Genomic DNA, 21,045 nt, shown 5'->3' on the forward strand with positions numbered 1-21,045 from the left:
ATGTTTTATTCACTTTAAAGCAAAACAAACCCAGCTAAGAGCTTTTTTTCCCCTCTCGTGTCAGGGTTCGGTAACCGCTGCATTCAGCCCAAAGGCCCTCGGGAACCCCCCCTGGAGTGGACATGATGGAACGATCCATCTGCCCGTCCGCCAACAGTGTTGTCAGGAGATGGACTCTACCGATCTCACCTGGCTGGTCCAAAAACCAAGTTGATAGATGCTACACAGACTGACAGCACAATTTTACACAGAAACACCTTCTGTGTAACTCTGTGCCAACACCTTCTCCAGACTGAGCTCCTCCTCCTCTTCCTCAGACCTTCCCTCAAAGTGCCACTGTGCAAAGCAGAAGAACACTTACCGGTCAAGTGGCTTGTCCATTTTAGAACAAAGCCCATGTTTTCCTGCTCAGCTTGCTGATGTTAGAGGTTTTGACTGTAGACGCTGACCTGGGATCAGTCTGGTTACTTTCCTGTTCATGGTTAAAGGATAATTCCTGTTTTTCCCCTGTTTTTGGTGACTTGAGAGTTGATTAAGATTGTTTTTCCTCTCTGAGCTGTAGACACATCATGGAAATTTGTCCATTCTGAGGCTAAACGGCAGAAGGATGTAGGTGTACTTGTTAAATATTAAAAAAGTAGATAAAAAGTGTTAAATTATCAGGAAGAACATTTTCTTTCGTACCAAATGAAACAAAGTTTTTTTTTATGATGAATCAGGAATTATTTTTAATCAGCAAAGCTACTGTGGGAAGCTGATTCCTGAGGTTTAACTGAACTCCCAGAAGGTGTCTGCTTCCTCCTACTGAATGAACAACAATCTTCAAAGCTAGATAATCTGTTACCCATGATGCAACCTTTTCTGTTGGGTATGTACAGGTTGCCTGGGTGCTCTCTCTTTCTCTCTTTTTCTCTTTCTTCCTCTCTCCCTCTTTCTGTGTGCTGGTGCTACATTACAAAGGTTCGGCATAGAAACAGAGGCCGTGGAGCACCTGTGCTAGCTGCAGTCATGTCAGCTCTCGGACTTCATGTTTCTATGCTGACCTCCCTGTTTACTGGAGTCACAGGCTGACGTAGTTCGGTCATTACAGTGGTCACCGGGAGTCTGTGGATGCTTATATTGTTTTAGGAAATCAGCTTACTTTCCTGCAGGGAGTTGAGAGGTTTCATACCACTCACCTGTCTGTACGCTAAATGTGGAGCTGGAGCCAGAAGCAGCTTAGCTTATCTTAGCATAAAGACTGGAAACAGATAGCCTGGCTCAGTCCAAAGGTGACAGAATCTGCCTAGCAGCACCTGGAAAGCTCATTAATTGACACGTTGTATCTCATTTGTTTAATCTGCACAAATACCAAAAGGAAATAACAAGTTTAGGTTTTACAGTGGGTTATAAATTAGAGCTGGACGACATGGAAACACAAAACAAATTCTGTAAAGCGATTCTTTTGACAGATACTGCGATTAGTGATATGAGTCACAGTCTTAGTGGTCATTTTTGCATTTTATTTAAAAAAAAAAAAAAAAGTAAAAATGGTAACGTGATTTTTGCTGTACCAAAGAAGCATATCCCCTCACGTCTGGAGGATATGATTAGTAGGCTGTGGCATCTGTGTAGCACCACAATGCTTTCAGTCATTCAGCCCTATTATGTGCTAGACTTACTGGCTGGGAGCGGTGACTTTTGGCACATAAATCCCAGTTTGCTCTGATTAAGAAATGAGATGAAGTGCAGGTTGTTGAGACGTGGGTCTGCAGACTTCACCCCCCTTGCCAGTCTTTATTCTAAGCTAAGCTAACCCACTGCTTGCAGCTCCTTTCACATACAGACATGAGAGCAGTTTCAATTTTCTTACCCGACTCTCGGCAAGAAGCCAAACTAGCAAATATCAAACTCCTCCTTTAAACCTCATTTCGTAGCAGTGGACAATAATAATCACGTTGACACCATTGGAAGGCAAAGCTGAATGCAGAGATGCGGTTGTTGAGACTAAGGAGTGAAAGGTGAGATAGTACGGCGAGACTGTGTAAGTAGTTGTAGGGTAGGATTTTCTAGGATGTTATTGATGGAATGGCTTTAGCAAAACAGTCTGTGTTGACCTTGAAACACATCAGCAAAGGCCAAACTCACCATCTCTGTGACTCTGGCTCTCACTGCTGGGACCATGAGCCTGCCTTAGTCTGCCTGTCAGAGAAGATAGCCTCCTTCACTTGGCTTCTCTCTTCAGTTCCCGTCTCCCTCTCTCTCTCTCTGTTTTTGGCTTCTCTTCGTCTTTACTTGGGACACAAATTTGCTGTTTATTTCCTGTTTCTTCTCCTTTTTTTTTTTATTCCTGTTGTTGTACCCTTGCTTTCTTGCTCTCGTTCTCCTTGTGAGGCCCCGAGATGAACAACCCTGCAAGTCAGTTTACTCCCAGTAAACTCAGTGTTTCGTAGCAGGAGCGCTCAACATCACCTGCAACTCCTCCGGGATTTGACAGATTCATATCAAATCTGGCTTCCCAAAACCAGAAATCGAGCTTGTACGGTTTCTCATCTGACAGCCGAGTAAAAAAAGGAAAAAAAAAAAAATCATACTGTACCTCCTTCTGTATGTGCGAGACAAAGATCCAACAAGACAACAGCAGCTGTGGACCCGGGACTACTGTTCTCTCCTGATTTTTCTTGTTCTCTGCTAACTTCTCCTTCATTAGCTACCATAACTACACAGTATATGCATTGTTTTATAAAGATAAAGAACTGTACAGGGCAGTTTAGGTATATAATATTTCAGATTGTTTTTGTTATCTCTTAAATATTCTTATTAACAGAAGATGTAAGAAAGTCAGTGCATGATGATGATGACGATGATGATGATGATGATGATTCCTCCCCTACACATTGTTTCCCTTCAAACTGTAAATTATTCTGCTCCCCTTTTGTTTTTGCTTCTGGCAAATATTTCAGGGTTTGTTTTTATTTTTTTATTTTTATGTTCGAATTCTGTGCTTAAAAAGATTCAACTTTTTTTTTGTTTTTTTTGGTTTTGTTTTAATTGGACGGCAGAGTAAAAAGCATTGAGTAAAGCCCCCCCCCTTTCAGATAGCTACAGCGGGCTTCGAATAAGATTGTAATAATAATATTAATGATGATAATAATAATAATGGTCGTTTTTTGTAAATGGTATTTTAAAAGTTATTTTTGTATACGCGGTTGTTTGTTGCGTCACAAGTCCGCTGCTCCCCGCCCAAACCTCCACTTCTCTCTCCTCCTCTCACATGCTCTGTCTCCATCTTTTTATCTGTCACCCAGTTTCTTCACACTTTTTGGTTTTTGCCCGTCTCTCAGAGTGCTCTTTTACTGTTAAACATGCAGCGGAGATGGATCTCCTGCTCTGGACAAGGAGCATCTCATTATTTTTGTCCTCTTTCGCTTCCTTTGTACTTCCCCTGCTGTTTTTTCTCTCTTTTATCCCGCTGCCATTCCACCCTCGTCTCTGCTCTTTTTTCATTTTTAAAAGGCCGTCATTTTCAACACGCCTGCATGTATCAGTTCACATTAGCGAAGCATCTCTAACATGTCGGTGCTTCCAGGAACAAAATTTACCAGTAAACTAACAGACGTGTTGACGGTCTTTTAAACTTTTTCCATTTGTTTCTGTTTATCCAGCACATCTACCTACCTGAAACCCCTTCACATGCACACAAGCCTCGATCTCAGAAAAGAGCCCACCTGTGCCTTTAAGTGAGAGCCCGCCCTTTTCCCCTCTCTCCTCCAATCATCATTAGCGGCTTGAGCGTGAGCGATGTGATTCGCTGCTGCTTGCTCATTGCCTCCGGTAGGACTCTCGTTCAGCCCGCCCCCCTCACACACACACATACACATAAACACACACACACCCAAAATGTTTGTATGTTGCAGAAATCAATCAGTAAAAATGAACATTAAGTAAAGACACGCCCCTTTGTTTTTATTTGTTAAATAATGTAGCAAAAAAGTGTGTGCGCAGGTTGTGTTTGATGGAGTGTGTGTACGTACAGACAACTTTAATTTGCAATATAGAACAGTTAAGTGGTTAATAAATCACTGACTTGTCTTAAGAAATGAAATAATTTGTGTCTCCTACTGGCTAACAGCTCGGCACATATAATCCAATAATGTCAATCATCCTGTGTGTGTGTCTGTGTGTGCGTGTGTTTGTGCGCGCATGGGCTCACAGCAGGAGATCCTCTCTCACACCTGGAAGATCTGCCGAGACGAATGTACACACACACATACTAATATGGCGATTAATTAATCGCGGCAGGTGGTATAAACACGGTCGCTCGCCGTCTTGCACAGAAACCTTGAGGGTTGCACATTTGTATTCACCTTACGCACATAGAGAGGCGCAGCAGGTGGGAAGCCATACTGTGATTATTTGCTTCTGTTTACATGTAGCCAATGCTCATTTCAGATTACTTATACAGTACATTACAATACAGTTAAACTGCTGCAGCGGAGGTGGTTTAGGTAGCCCCGTCTTTGGTGTCACGTCAGTCCTCTTTGGCCATAATCACTGATGAAAGCACCTGTTCCAGCAATGTGGTCTAAAAACCTGTTTTAGATCCTATTGTCGTGTCTTATTAGCTGTAACAGTGGGAAACATCACATGAAGCTTTGATGAAAGAATATTGATACAAAAACTTGTTTTTATTGATTGCTTTTAATAAAAGTTTGGCACATGCCAGAAAGTAGTATTTCAGGGCTACAGGAGTGGATGTTGTTACAAGATGTGAAGAAAGACGTGAGGAAGTCAGCAAGGCATGCAGATTTATATGCATGCCCAAAAGAGGAAGAAGCATCATCCTCTAAACTTTGTTTTAGTCTGCTGAGCGTTGCACGGTACCCTTCTTCAAGTTATTGTTGTTGCACAATTACCATTTAGCTCATCCTGTAGGGCACATCACCCCGATTTCACTCCACGTCTTGAGAAATATGTGGCAAATAAATGCTTGAATCTTGAGATCTACTACTGCATTTTGCAATCTTTCAAATCTGAAACTGCAGCTATTTTCCAATGCCTCAGAAATCATTCTAGGAGGCCGTAATCGAACCCATGATAACAAAGTGTTTTAGGTCTGTCCCTTAATAAACATAAATCAGGAGTCAGAGATTGCTTAACTATCCACCCTGGACTTCCATAACTTTGAGCCAAAATGGTCTTTTTTTTTATTACTAAATACTCTATTACACTGCTTCATAATACTCTTATGAATGAATGAATATAAATTACAGTCATTAAAAATACATATGGTGCATCGGAAGGCAGGATCCAGTACAATCATTACACAGGCCTCTCACCAGTTCCTCCTATTTATATTAGTCTTTGCCTTTTCTGAGCTACACACCTGATAATCAATACAGTGTTTATGTTTTGTCTGTGTAGCACACTCACCCAGGGCAGCAAAATATGAATACACACTCTGTTTCACACACACACACACACACACACACACACACTCTCTCTCTCTCTCTCTCCCTGCTTTGTATAAATTAAGCCAGGTTGCTATCTTAACTGGGTCACCTCAGTTTTCCCATGGAGCAGTTTAACATGTTATGTAATGGCTTATTTATATAGCCAATCAGTGTTCAGTGTATGTGAGCGGTAGCAGCAGGCTGCACTGCCATCTGAAGAAAGTGAACTGTGTCAGCTCTGTTTTAAAGCCTGGAATATGCAGTTTAATGTGTTCGACCTGATTATTTTTAGGTGTATTAGTCACATACAGTGGATGCTGGAGGAATCTGACTTGCTCACTCTTACTTTGTGGTGCTCTTCCGGACTGGGATGACACACACACACACAGACGTCAGATTTGCACTTGTGGCTTGCATCATGTGCAATGTGGCCCCCAGATATTTTTCATGGGGGTGATCAGGTGGGGCCACTGCAAATCTCAGGCTGGCACACACAGAGCAGGGGGGTCACTGGTGATTGAGCAGCACCTGAGAAGCTTATTATGCAGTGCCGGCAGTTGTGTCAGGGTGGGCATGCCCCCCCCTTAGTGGCACCCCTGATCACATGACAGTCTTGTTGCAATGTTTATGGCCACTTGTAACTTTACACCCCGCCTCGTGCAGCCGGTAATCATGTTTAGTATTCACGCCTGGCTGTCACACACTGACAGGGCCTGGTACTGAGAGCTCCACCAATCAGTCTGAGTGAAGAAAATGTTTTCATCTCAATAAATCAAAGTGTAAACAGCGCCGGAGGACTCATGGCACTGTATAATGATGTGTTCTGTGTGTGATAAACTCATCCAGCTGTGAAGATTGGACGAAAGACTGCAAGTTTATTTCATCATAGAACATTTACATTTTAACAAACTAGCATACACGCACCACCTCGCTTCCACACGTCCTTTCAGTCAGCTTTGGGGCAGCGTCCTGTCTCATAGGGGCTGTGCTCTGGAGAGGAAATGCCAAGGCAGATCAGACGAACAGGTGAAAGTGGATGTCCCCCTCAGACTGGACACCCTAGAGAAAACGGCAGCAGAAAGGACAAGAGCTAAAGTGTGAAGTCCACCCCATGCACCACCTCTCACCATGTGGGGTTAATGCACTTCAGAATCATTTCCAGCCTCAGCTGAAGCACTGCAGACACTCTTTTGACAGCTGTCAAGTGTCAAATAGAAAAAAGAAAACTAGAAAACTAAACCTAATAAAACTGAATAGGATGGAGTGCAATGTGGGGTGTAAGGCTTTATGAATTATTTCTGTTTTGTATAATTACAGATTACATTTCTTTGGGTTTTCGACTTTTAGTCAGTCTAAATAAGCAATGTGAAGGCATCACCCTGGGATCTGGGATTTTTTTTATAATTTCCTAAAATTTCCAGACAAAAAAAGATAAATTAATCAATAATAACTGACACATTAATTGATCATGATAATATTTAGATGCACTACTGAACGATTCTTAACCTATAATATTCTGTGACTTTGCTTAAAGTCTTGCTCCTCATTATTATTTTTATGAAAATAACAGTACCTGCGCATGCTAAACCCCGCCCCTAGTTTTTCCCTCTCTGTCCGTCAGTCAAGTCTTAATCCCGCCCCCTCTCCGCTTGCCTGTCAATCAAGCATCTGCCCCGCCCCTTCACTGCCTGCTTGCACGTCGCGCAGAAAACACAGCAGCGGCGGCCGTTGGGGAAAGAGAGTAAATAGAGAGAGAAGCCTCAAGATGGCTGACTCGCTGGGCTCCGCTCACCTCACCGGAGCTGCCGCTGCTGCTACTGCGGTAGCCCCGGCGGTCGCCTCCGTCAAAAGCCCGCTCGTCAAGCCGACCGAGGCGAAGGGAGCTCCCGACAACCGCTCTCAGTCTTCCCGGGATTTCAACCCGCCGCCGCCCAAGAAGGTCCGAGTCGAGGAGAGAAGCGTTAAACCCAAGAAACTCAGCAGGGAAGGAGGAGTGGGAGGCAACGTTAGCGGCAAAGAGAAACTCCAGCAGCCCACGAAGCAGCAGAGTTACGGCGGCAGCACGGGTTTGTGGAGCTTCAGCCCGGTTAAGACGAGCAGCAACAACCCCCCGGTGCCTGCTACCGGTGGATCCCAGCCACCGACAAACACACACAAAGTCTTCAAACAGAGCGATTTCTTCCTCCACAAAGCGCCTTCCTCCTCCAAAGCCAAGAAACCGAATAAAGATAAACAGCGGGAGAAAGAGAGGGAGAAGGGAAAAGGAGGCGGAGAGGAGAAAAAGAAACATAAACTGTTAGTGACCTCCGGACCCGGGAGTAATGTTAGTAACAACAGCAACGATATCAGCAGAATTAATAACTCTTCTGCGGCCAAGAGAGAAAATGGGGAGGTCATGTTGCCACCCAAAGGTAGGCCATCATATTATATTTTGTTTCGTTAAATTGTGCTTGAAGCGAATTCATAAAGTTTGTGTTTATCACAAGTATGCTAGAGTTTTGCCCTTTTATAGTTACTTGGCTCATCGTAGGTTCAGCCACTTGGGATATGTACATGTGGCCCGGACTGTGCAGTTGCCTGCCTCCTAATTTGTCTGGACAGTCCCGTTTTTGGACTAGCTACTGCTGAAAAGGCGCCCGTGAACGTTCAATGGGGACCCGTAGACTGCTCGAGGGTTACTCAAATTTATAACTGGACGTTAAAAGGGATGTTTACGTCGAGTTCAGCGGCTAGAAAGCCTAGTTTGGTCGATGTTTCTACGGGCTATGGCTGCCAGCTTTCGTCGCTTGTTCACCCGCTCGTGAACCCTCTAGCTCCACAACAGCGTTCCAGGGCAGTAGTCGCGCGACCTGGTTCTTACATTGTAACCAGCTGCTCTCGTGCTGCTGCGGAATTGTTACGTAGTTACGTCGTATTGACAAAACACAACCTGTTTTATTCATATACGTTGAACAGTAATGCAATGGAGTCGAACTAAGATGTTCTAAACGTCATAAACAAGCTATTACCCCGATCGTGTCAGGCTAACGATTGATGTTAATTGTTAGTTATTCTGTCATACCAATACGCATACATGTTTTTTTATTTTCTTTGGAGCGGTGTTGTATTAAAACTGCACGCTGCTGTCATAACAATATGACAGCCGCCCGCCATTATAGGGTAAGTGTTGTTTTGGTAGAGCACCACGCCCCCCTCTGTAACCTCAGGCTGTATGGGAAACACAGCTCCACAGCTTTTTGTTACTCCATGTTCTACAGTTGTACAAGCAGAGCATGATGCATTCACCCCACCACCCCATTTACTTGTTTTACCACTGAAACCGTTATTATTGCACTGAAGTAATTACGCTTGGCAAGTATTATGACCGCTGTGACTCCGTACCTCCACATTCAGTTTTGTTTTCAGTATGAACACTGGTGTTGCATGTCATTCAAACCGGCTAAGGGGAAAAACAGAATAGTTTCACTCAAGTAGAAGAATCAGGTAAACAGTTGTTGTCAGGTTGCTCTAATGCGCCCTTTAATAACAGAAAAGACAGCATTTAACATTTAATCATGCAGAGATATGAAACACTAACCATCTCTTAATGGTTTGTTTTTCATTATCTAGTCTAATGACATCATGTTACTACAAACAATACACATAGGCTACATGAATACTTAATATGATACATACGTAATGTGAGCTAAATGTTTATGGATTACATATTTTTATTTTGCATTATAAAATAGAGGAATGCTGTATATGAAACATGTGGATCAATATTGTACTTTTCCATCATAGACATAATTAACATCAGGCCATTAAAAAAATTATAAGTATGTTCTAGGATGCCGCATTCTTTTTTAAATATATTAATTTTATCAGTAACTGGGGAGGGATTCATATATTCAATAGGCTGATTTGGTCACTGCTGAATCCACAAAAAATGTCTATTTTATCATCACCTCATTAATGGACCTTGTGTTTTGTTTTTTTGTTTTTTTTAAAATATTATCTGTTTTTCTGGGTGTTTTTGTCATTGTCACACCAAAGCACTGTCTCAAAATCCCTTTATGTGTGCATTTGTGTTTGCCGGCGAGTGTAAATGTTATTTGTGTGTGAGCGTTTAGACACTAGCGGGAGGACTGAGTGGACACATGCAAGTGTGCGAGTGCATGATGTCACCCTTTTCCAGTTGGGTAGTTTAAGAGGTCATGACATGCTCTGAACAGCCACTGCAGTCAGTATGAACGCTAGGACGAGACGTGTTGTTGGCCCGTAGCCCTAACCGAAACACAGACTTGTAAACAGGCTGTGTTGGATGTGCTTGCATGCTTTATAAGGATGTCAGAACTGATAGAGGCTGGTGTTAGTCATTACACAGATCAGAACACAAAAGTGGGATTTAAAAAAAAGAATGTGTCTCTTTTAACTCAATAGTGAGTACATTTTATTGAGAAATCACAAGACTAGAAGTGAATTATTGTAGTTTTATTAGTGGTGTAAGAGGTACACTTTAATATGTGTACTATTTTCAATTTAAAACTGTTAATGCTGTCTGCAGCCGTGTTCAGAATATTTTTAAACACACTGCAGTGCTTATGATTTGGGCTGCAACATTTTCATCTCTGGGTCTGACTTTGAACATTTAAATGCAGCTGTAACTAACAGTAAATAATAACACTCCTTCAACACTTTCACTGAGGTGCTCTTGAGCAAAGCACTGCATCTCTAATTGCTGTAGTGAGCTGTTCAACGGCCAGTAGCAGGAGACTGTAATTATTTTGAGTGGCTTCAAATATGAAGATGAAGAAGAGTATGGAAGTGGAGCAGAGTGTTGTTGGAAAACATGAGTCCTGACTGAGCAAAATGTTTTCAGAGATTAAAATGCTGCATTCTGAATTAAAACGGGTGATAGCGTGTCAGTCAGCTTTCTGGACACTGTGACGGAGCTGCAGTCAACACAGTCTTAAGATGTCACTGAAAAAACACAGCTTGAATTGTGTTTTTGTAATATGTGTTGAGTGGCAGGCCGGCCCAGTGGTTAGATATAGTTTTGTTCAACAGGATGGCACGACTGTGACTCTTTCAGCCAGAGTGCAAGTCCTGCCAGCTTCAGGAGCGCCGCTCTGAGGCCGATTGTGCTCTGACCTTCCTGGAAGGGAAGAATTTTCCTCCAGGGATCAAGAGAGTATCACATCATCATAATAATATTATTAGTGGTGGGTTTGCTGTTGGAGGGAGAACTAAGGGCAGCTGCCAGGGAGCAGTGACTCCTGGTCACACTTGGTATTAAAATAAGAGACACGAGCCTCGATGAAAAGTTCATTTAGTGTCAGTGTGTGTACCATATTTCATAGTAAGCCACCAAATAGCTGTGAAGACATTTCACCCAAAACCACAAATGATGACCTCATGGTGGAGAAATATTAAGAGGGTCCAGGGTCATTATGATTGATCCTCTGGGCACCATGGACATCTTTACTGGCTATGGCCATCCAGCAAATTGTTGTCAAGTCACATAAAAAAACAAAAATTTCAACCTCATTATGCCACGGGAAGAAAAGTCATAGTGTCATCAAAGGCATTAGAGTTCATCCTCTGGGGATCATAAATGCCTGTGCCAAATTTCATGGCAAACTGCAGGGTTTGTACAAGATGCCTGAGGGACTTGAAGTACTTGAATTTGGCACTCAATAATTTCAACAGTGGAATACCTTGATAATCACATTTTAAGATTTTTAACTTCTGAGGAGAACAGAATGATAAATTATTTTTATGAAATGTATTACTTGCCATTTACTGTTACATTTACTGTGCTTGCAAGTTAAGGGCAGACAGATTTGTTGACAGTTGTGTTGAAGAACAGTCTTGACAACTTGAGGTACCACTTATGTTTTAGCTGCAGTGTGAAGGCTAACAGCTAACGGTACGCTCGCGTAGTCAGTGAGAGGGTGAGTGCATTGATTGGCACGAAGCTGGGCGAGCTGTTTAAACTGTGAATGTAGCCGCACAAGTTTATTATGAGCCACAATTTGCGATTCATGTGGATAATAAACATAAACAACGAAGTATCAGTGGCTTTCAAAATGTATATTCTAATGGGAGTTTTTCTTTTACGATTATTTATTCAACTGACATTCTGTACAGAAGCAGTCTGACTTGAATAAATTTAACCAGCACTTTGGCTCTATGGCACACTCAGGACACTCACACCTCCCTCTCCTTTGTGTCACTGTTGGACTGATTTATATATCCTGTCATATATTTCTGTTTATTTTGTTCTATATTATACTATACTTTTTTATTTACTGTAAAATATGATACTACACCATACACATACTATACAGTGTGTAATACCAGTGGTTTTTCAAACTTTTCACCTTGTACTGTATCTTATATCCCATACTATATTGGATGGACATGAATGGACTGCATTTATATAGCACTTTTCTAGTCTACCCCTTCGAAGCATTTTTTAAACACATGCAGCATTCACTCATTTACACACTCACACACCGATGGCACAGCCAGTGGCAGCAATTTGGGGTTCAGTATCTTGCCCAAGGACACTTCTGGATCGAACAAGATTGTAATTGTAGTCCATCTTGGCCGTCTTTTAGCATTGCACATTTGGCCCTCATCCTGTGTTCTTCCGCAAGTTTTTCAGTCAACTCCTGCTGCTGTCTTCGTAGGTTAATGTTGCGTTGGCTTGAGGCTCGATTCTCCTGCTTTGTTTTATATTTCTCTTCCAGGTGATGTTGCCTGGAGATTTTCTGCAGGAGGTCCTGAACCTTCTGCTGCAGCACATTACTTTGCTGGCTCAAGGTCTTATTTTCAGTATTCATTATCCTGTATTCATCCTCCAATTCTTCGTAGTCCTTTGCCTGTGTAACACCACTATTTCTTGCTGGTGAATGCAGTTATTTTGGATGATGTTTTGCCTTTCTTCATGAGCAGACCTACATTTTTCCTCCTCGGCAATGGAGTTTAATGTTCACGTTTTGCACTTGCTTTTCAAGGTGTTTGTTCAATGGCTGCTTTTCTGGCAGCCTATAACCCTTTACATTTCTCTTTTCAGCCAGTTATATTTCTCTTGTAAGTCTTGCCTATTTACAAGCTTGAGCTCATCTGTTTGTGGAATCAAGAAGGCATTCTATTTCCTCTAACTGAGCAGATGTTGTGAATAAATTTTTTTGTCCTCTTTTCATTCAAAAACTTTTAGTATTTGTATTCTTCTGTATACCACTGTATATAACATGGTCTATACAGCAAGCTGGGTGGCAAGTAGAGTATTAAAGAGAAAATACGCTATGCAGTGAAATATATCATAAAGTGATATCACATTCTAGAAGAAAATGTCAGCTCTGCCCAGAAATTGGAAGATCAGAATTTGATGAATGTGAGGCTGCACCCACTCTCACATTGTCTGGGGCCTTTTAAATGGGAGTTCCACTGATTTTAGGTCAGCTGGCATCTTCTGTGACTCTGGAGGAACTTCCTAAAGTCTGGGAAAGCCAAATGCTGGTAAAATTGGTTCAAGATTTCAAATGCAAAATAATAACCCCAATAAGCCCACCCAAATGCAGTGGACTCAAAATTATCTTCGAGTTGGCTCTGCAGGGAGTATGAAGGAAGAAATTATGGAAGGCAATGTCAGAAGGTCGGTCAGTCCACCACTTTGGTCCACACTGAAATATCTCCAGAATGAAAATGAGTTATAGGTCTACATCCACGTGGAAGAAGTAGCCTGCCCGATAATGTAGGTTAATTACTGAATGTGATCTAATTAATTATCAGAGTTTGACAACGGGTAGGATTAGGCATCTTAGCAGCATTTATTTGGCAGAAAACCCAAAGTATATTATGTAAGTATAACAGTCAGTGTACCACGGGGCATGTCTATCAAGTACATTTACATACAGCAGCAGACACACATACTGACACTGCATGCAGCAGAGGGGGCTTTCCTGTAACAACAAAAACAGCTCAGCTTGTGTTGCAGCGTGAAGCGTGGAGATAACGTTAGCTCTGGCCATGTGAGACGACATAAAAAGCAATGTGGAAAAAAAAAACGTTTCCCACATTCAACCTACTACTCTGCTTATTTAACTGGCTTCAGATGAGGCTCAACGCTCACACAGTGTCTCTTGCATGCAAGCCTTGCTCCAGCCTGTGGGTCTACAATGGATGCTGCTAGCAACATTAGCCATGGAAAATGCAAACATCAAATTCTTACTTAGTGTTAGCTTGCTGATATTAGCATTTAGGTCAAAGCACTGTGTGCCGTAATACAGCCTCCCAGACAGGCTAGCATAACTGTAGACTTTTTTATTTTACTAATTTTTTTAATTTACCCCATTAACTCTGGCTCTGAATGAACACATAATAACATTCAGCGTAGCAGGTTAGTTATACATGCATCCATATCGATTCAGTTTCTCTATCACAGTGTGTGTTAATGTCGGTAACAGCCTACACGTAGTGATGAACAACATCTCCGGGCTCCTAACAAGAACCAGCAGTGGAATTAATGTCTGGCTACAAGTCAAACAATGGCAATTTCATCTTATTGCTATACTATATTTTCCAGCTACTGTGATTATGCTCTGATGTATATTCACAGTAATTTGCCATCTCACTATCCTTTTGAACAGAATAATCCTGAAATTCACAGTTGGTCTGAAGAAGCTAAATCAGAGGTTATTGCTAACAACATAAAGCTGATTTAATATTCTTCGATCAAGTGGTCTATTGTTGTGGACCTTTCAAAAGAAATAGCATCACTGAAGCTGAGTTTTGTTGGCTACAGAGAGGATACTGTCTGTTTTGCCTCTGCAATCCACTCATGGCATATAATATTCAGTACGGCATCTCTGTTTACATTAAAGTCTTTAATTAGGTATAATTCAAGCCTACCATCCTTAAAAGGGGTTAATTTAATGGCTTAACCGTTTCATTAAATTTAATTAATCACGGCTGTATGCTTAGTGCCGGCATGTAGCCTCACTGTGGTAAGACTTGTAGTCCTGCCATAAGAAAGGTCATGAAACAAAAGGTCATAGGTTTTCATAAACAGCAGGGTTTGTGAGATATTGTTTGTGCTGAATCCATGCTTGCTCCCTCATTGTATGGCTGTGTTACAGTGTCAACTTAAACCTCTAAACTGTTAAACAAGGCTTCTTTTATTCACCTGTTGTTATCAGGATATGGTCTGTGGTGGTGTTGGACAGAGCTGCACTGGTGAGTGTTGTGTCAATGCAACAGTACAGTCTGTTATAGTACAATAAAATAATTAGTGCCGTGAACAAGCACGCCAAGACAGGTAAAACATTGCTGCATTGGGCAGGCTGATCCACTGCGAAAGAACGTGTTGTTCAACTCAAACTGTAGTATTCAGCTGTGTGACCTGTTGTTGACACCTAGTGTATTTACATGCAGTCTGATATTATAATTCTATTACAGAATGAAGTTCACTTCAAGATTATTCTCACATTTCGGTTAAATTCAGACAGATCATAACTGAATAATAAAGCTGAAATACAGTCCTAGAAAAACAAACAAACAAACAAACTGAGTGGTTTGTTTTTGGTTGTAGCTTTCAAGCCGTTTGTAGCCATCTGGACCTCTCATGAGGGTACATTTTAAACATATCAACTTGCATAACTGTGAGCACCCATGAACTGTCTGTGGTGATTCTCATTAGGAGCACCAATGAAATTTTCTGATTGTTCGGCTTTCCAGTTTCCTGTTGGCCCGTATTTCAAGTCATGTAAACCGGTGTTATTGGGGAAGTTGGGTTGTTGTGAATCTTGCAAATGTCTGAATTTGCACTAATTAGGTTTTTTGTGTGCATGTAAATGCACCACGCTGACAGAATCCATGGCTGTGTCTGGGACTGCTCCTGTGTGGCTGTGTACAGCGAGGGGAGAAGGGAGAAAAAAAATGGAGCTCAGCTGCAATCAGCGCCCAATTAAATTACTGTCGGCTGGGTCATTTGCTCAGTCCCAAAAATTACAAGACACTTGACTGTGCACGTGCAATAGCAGTTCAACACAGTGACTGTATGAACCTTGTTGCTAATTTATTTTGAGAGGAGCTTGAATAGTGAAGCTTGGATTTGCCATACCAGCAGGGGTGGACTGGCCATCTGGAGTAGCAGGATTTTCCTGGAGGGCAGGTTTACCTGTAGTTTTACAGTCCAACAACACTGTTCCAGGAAGATCTGAAAATATTTCGTGCTTCGGTTGTCATGACTGGCTGGCCAGCTCCATCTTTCCTTCCCCATCAGCTTTAGGTTAATGTTTGCTGAGCTGCTGATGACAGACTGATGCTGTATGTCTTATGTCTGTTTTGATTTTTATTTTAACCATTTTCACGCTATGCACATGCACATTGGAGGCCGGGGTGCCTTTTTCTGGCTTTCTTTCATCCCAGTCTGTCACAGCATGCCACAGTGAGTCAATTTACTGCTGAAATTATTTGCTTACTAGTCCAGCTTTTTGTTCTTGATATTCAAAGTGGTGAGCCTTGAGAGTTTGTCAGTAATAAAACCTAATTCTCACATAGTAGGAATGAGCATTAAGAAGTTAAATGATATTAAACACCAGCGTTTGTATGTTTAATGTTTCATCTATTTTTGTACAGGTCATGCTGGGCAGGTCGCCAGGCTTATCACATTGCTAACACGCATTCAAACCTGGCTGTGCAACAGTGGTAAATACTATGCTTCAGGTTGATAGAAGTTGAATGTTTACATTAAAATAAATAATTTAATTTTAAGGACTTAAAAATGTGGACACCCAAATTGACTGTCAGCTTTTCTGATTCTGCTCTCCAACTCTAAGAAGTTGGAGAGCAGTGGGTGCTGCTGTGGTAGTAGCTACAATCTGCCTGCCTCTGGCCTTGTGTCTTTCAAAGTACTTTCTCTTCTGTGATCATCCAAACAGTGAAAGCCACCTGCTGTGTTCCCCTTCAAACCGTCTCCTGCAAGAAAAGTCAGAAAACAAAACAAACAAACAAACACAAAAAAAAACAGATAAGAGGCTTCACTTTTATTGATCCCATTCATTTGTGATTCATTTATGATTCTAGTTCGGTGCTGCGCTGCCCGTACAAACTATGTCTACATTTTATTTATTGACCAGTTTGAACTTGATGACCGTCAAGCCATGGTCTCCTCTTTATTTTAAGGGGGAGGGGGGTCTTCTCTCAAGCTGTGATAAATCTGTATGTTCTCAAGTGATTTTAAGGCCCAGCCAGCCACATGGGCTGATTTATCTTCCATTGCCCTTAAATTTAAAGTTTTTGAATGTTATCACTCCAGCATGGCCTGACATGTTTTTAGAAATCTGGCAGTCGATCTGAGTCAGCCCTCCTTTGTAGTCAGCTTCCTGTGGAGCTAAATTGATGTTTTGGAACGTGCTGTGTTTTTTCCTTCACCAGGCAGCTTACAGTGTCAGGTAATTTTATAGCATGTAGTTTCTTAAAATGGTTTGTTAACGTTCTTGGCATTTCTCTTATTAACCACAGGGTATGAGGGGCATGACTACCTGCACATTAACTTAAGAAAAATGACCCACTGCACATTAAAATGCCAAGGTATTAATTTAAATGCAATCATTAACAAGAGTGTATCGATGTACCTCTAATTCTCCTACTGCTCCTTTAAGCCTTTTTACTTTCAAAGCATTTTCTCCTTTGATCCCACAAACAGCGAGCCCAAACCCACTGTGTTCATTTTCCCACTCCCCATGTCCACTGGAGAGTGAACAGTCTGAAAACACAGCTTCCTTTTAAAGACGGATCTGACTGAGTTCAAAGAATAAAGTTCTTTGCAAAGGGAAAGAAAGAAAGAAAGAATCGGCAAAAGAACTAATGTGGAAAAAAATAAAGGAGTTTTTTTTTTCTTTATGGGGAAATGAAAGGAAATAAAGAATCAAAGGAGGAGCGTGATAAAAGATTTGATAAAATGAAAGATATTTTCAGAAAGGTGAGGTTTTCTTAGCTTGGCTGGAGGTGAGAGATGCTGTTGTACACCCCTCCACACTTGGACATGCTTTGCCTTTCTTAAAGCACTCCAACGACTGAAGAGGTGTGTGTGATGTTATGATGTTTACATTTTAAACTGATTCTCTCATCCAGAGTGATTAGCGATGAGTGCAACATTAGAGCGCGCTCCGGTTCCTTGATCTAGTATCCCCTCAACACTCACACAGTTCTGTTGGATGGAGAAGTGCTGGAAAAGGAAGTGAAATGAGTCCAAAAGCAACTGAGGATTTTAGGACTTTCAGAGCGGAGCATATTGATGCCAGTAGAAGCAGAACATGGGGCAGGGTAGAGTTTGGAGGTAGAAACTTGAGTTTAATCCTAATGAGATGTACCTATAAGGTTCTGATCGAAGTTGCAGAGTGGCCGGTGCAGTCTGAAAGGGAATTGGAAGATAATTACAGTGCTGGGGAGACATAAGAGGTAAGAGCAGAGGATTGGTGGAGAGGTGAACTTGTTGCAGCAGGAAAGGAAAAGCCAAACATTTTGTAGAAGAAAGACCAACAAGATAAAGGAGAAGTGAAGGGTGATGGCCCAGGTGAAGCGCTTGACACAAGTTCAGTCAAGGTGTTGGAGAAAAAAATCCAAGTGAATGGAGTGTATGTGTGTGGGTGTGAGTGTGTGTTTGTGAGCGAGTACATAAATCCGACCACTGATGTGTTTTGTACATCGAGACCTGAAGATCTTCCTCCTCCCTTCCACAGAGCACTCCAACAAGGACAAGGCAAAAGAGAGAGACAGAGAGGAGAGGGAGAAGAAGGTCAAAGACCGAGAAAGAGAAAGGGAGAAGAAGAAGCACAAAGTGGTAAACGAGATCAAGAGGGAGAACGGAGAAGTCAAGCAGCCCATTAAAGGTTAGTGGAAACACAGATATGCATGTGTAATTCAGAAAATTCAAAGTCAGAATAAGCAGATATTTTTTTCTCAAGACATCAAAATTGTTATAAATGTATTTTCTGTTGATATTGACTCCTTGATTAACTAATTGATTCAGCACTAGATGTATGTGAATCCCCTAAATTAAATTACAATTACATTTGTATAAAAGTGAGCTATAAAAGATGTTTAGCATGATTTGGAAACTTTATGAGCATCATTATATCAGGGTGCCTGCAGGTCTTGAGAATTCTGTTCCCTCAAATAAATACCTTGAAAGGTATTAAAAAGTCTTACATGCCTCTTTTTCTGCCATGAGCAGTAACATTAGTTGTAAAATGTTTTTATGTCCCATTGTGGGCTGCGTGTGACGTCTCACACCTATGAACTAAAGTGGGATTTTTGTGACAGTGGGTTGTTTGTGCAGGAGAGTGTGAAATGCTTTCAGTCAGCACCATCAGGTCTAAAGCAAGTACTGTGACTGCTGCTAGGAAGCTCTTCCACTCATAACAGGAAAATGCTGATTTTAGCAAGAACAAGCAAGTCACTTTTGATTGGTTAATCTGTCCATTTTATGCCACATACCTGGATGCAGGTCATATTAATTTGATTAATTAAACTTATAGCAATTATTATTGTATACTATAAGGAAGTACTTAAATGTGATATTATTATAGTAATGAATTCTGTACCATCCCTACTGGTCTTCCATCATACTTTCATATTTTGGCCAGTATGCGTGTGAAACTGGTGTTAAATAGCATTCCATGTGGTATTAGAAACATCTTAAAAAGTCTTAAATTTACGTATAATACAAATATAAATGTGATACAATAATATATAATATTGATTTATGGCTATCATGTACAGTAGATTTTGTTTAATGCTTGTTGACTTATTCATTTGTTAGCAGAAATACGCTGTCGTCATTTTTCTTGTCAACATTGTTATTGTTTGGACAGTCTGGTGTGAGAGTGAGGACAAAATCCAATGTGTTGCTATGTTCTGGTGGCTCAGTTGGCTAAGCCACACACACCACAAGTTACTTGTTGTTCCTCTCTTTTCTGTCACTTTTCACGGTTGGCAGTAAAAGAAGATGAAAGAAATGGCTTGATGATAATGCTAAAAATGAAAATGTGTTGAGTAGAGTGAAACTGAGTCATATCTCTCAGAAACCAGGTATCAGTACACAGCAAACACTGGTAGTTTCCCAGCATTTGGCGCTGGCCCACTTTCACCGGTTGCTATATCGTTCTGGTTGTAACACACAAGCAGGAGACTCAACGGCTCAGCACCCCAGTAGGTGTAAAAATGCTAATACTGTGGGGTCGTCACAAAAGGCCTTGTATAGCGCTGCGTGACAGTGGTTGTAACGGTTTCATTTTATCTTTGAGAATGTGATCCCTGGCATTAGGTCGACCTTTGCCCTGTGCTGGTCCTCACATGGAGAATTTGTGCTTCGGGTTTATTTAGTCTGACCTATTAGCTGGGATTGTAACAGGAGAAGCTGAGAGATGAGCCAAGCAGAGAAGCTTTCCCATGTGTTCAGAGCCAGTCTCTCTGTGGGTCAGTGTCTGCTTCACTCTGTCGCTGCTTCATTTGCCCGCTCTGCTTTGCTGTTTTTCTATCTTTCTCTTGTTGTCTGTCTGCCCTCCATTTTTCTCTCCCCCTTGTTGTCTTTATTTGTGTCTCGCTCCCCTTCAAATGTTCACGCTTTAGTTCAGGAAAATGTTAATAATGTGATTCTTATCCAAATAAATGTATGAATAACAGGAGGAGTCAGTTATTGATTAGTGGATAGACAGACCATCACATTTAAGTTATTTATCAAAAAAGAAGCCAAACATGTGCTGGTCCAAGCTTTGTGAGCCTTTTTGGACGAAAACAATTTTGAAGACCTCACATAATAATGATTAAGAAAATAAACAACACATTATGTCAATAGTTTGTATAGTTTGCAACTATAAAATTGACTGTCTTTACTGTCTTTATATTTTCTCTCTCCTACAGTATGTATTTAGTGAAAGAATCGTGACAAACATACAAAATGTTCTGAGGCAGGATGTTTTACTGTTTACAACTTAACTAAACAGTACTGTATATAAAATAAAGTAAACTCCATTGTAAGTCAAAATCATAGATAATAACCAAATACAATAGAGATTTTTAAACACTGAATTTAGAAAGGCAGGTCACATACTGTAATTTCTGTGTGCAGACCTGCCAGCTTGTACATAGATAAATAAAAATGTGAAATCTGCAGTCTGCCCACAGGTGCATCAGCCTGACTGTTTTGTGTACACGTCTGTGCACACTTTATGAACACGGTGGCGAGCCTCATTGTTAACCTTTTGTGCAGAGCGTGGTGACGTAATGTCCGTCTCTCTCTCTCTGTACTTGACTCAACCTTTTTTTTTTTTTGACATTTTATTCTGATTGATTTGATTTGTCCTAAAGCTGTGGTCAGACTCTCACTGTCTCCGTGCTGGTATGCTATGACCACACTGTGACATTTGAAGGACTCTGTGGCTTTGGCCACATACCATAGCCAGCGGCTGCAGATGAAAATCACAGATGGATAATTTAGCTCACCCTTTCAATCTTCATACTGCCCGTGGAATGGACAGGCGGCCCTATAATGTCGGTTCGTCTCTCAGTATGAGTGTAGCATTAGCAAGAATTGTAAAGGTGAATTGAGAGAGAGGGA

At 41.3% G+C, this 21,045-nt stretch overlaps 2 protein-coding genes across 4 annotated transcripts in view; both read left to right on the forward strand.

Moving 5' to 3' along the window:
- The window catches only part of ptpn12 (protein tyrosine phosphatase non-receptor type 12), a 43,373-nt gene extending 40,743 nt beyond the window's left edge, over window positions 1-2,630 (forward strand). For all 3 annotated transcript variants that reach the window (XM_041964173.1, XM_041964172.1, XM_041964174.1), the window contains one exon: window positions 65-2,630. In XM_041964173.1, the coding sequence (XP_041820107.1) occupies window positions 65-74 (10 nt within the window). In that variant the 3' untranslated portion in view covers window positions 75-2,630. The remainder of the gene's footprint in view (window positions 1-64) is intronic.
- A 4,544-nt stretch (window positions 2,631-7,174) lies between these two features.
- The window catches only part of LOC121626004 (lysine-specific demethylase RSBN1L-like), a 42,206-nt gene continuing 28,335 nt past the window's right edge, over window positions 7,175-21,045 (forward strand). Inside the window, exons 1-2 of the mRNA XM_041964345.1 lie at window positions 7,175-7,843; window positions 18,167-18,316. Of these exons, the coding sequence (XP_041820279.1) occupies window positions 7,198-7,843; window positions 18,167-18,316 (796 nt within the window). The 5' untranslated portion in view covers window positions 7,175-7,197. The remainder of the gene's footprint in view (window positions 7,844-18,166; window positions 18,317-21,045) is intronic.

Source organism: Chelmon rostratus, chromosome 22, assembly GCF_017976325.1.
Source record: "Chelmon rostratus isolate fCheRos1 chromosome 22, fCheRos1.pri, whole genome shotgun sequence".
NCBI classification, from domain to species: domain Eukaryota; kingdom Metazoa; phylum Chordata; class Actinopteri; order Chaetodontiformes; family Chaetodontidae; genus Chelmon; species Chelmon rostratus.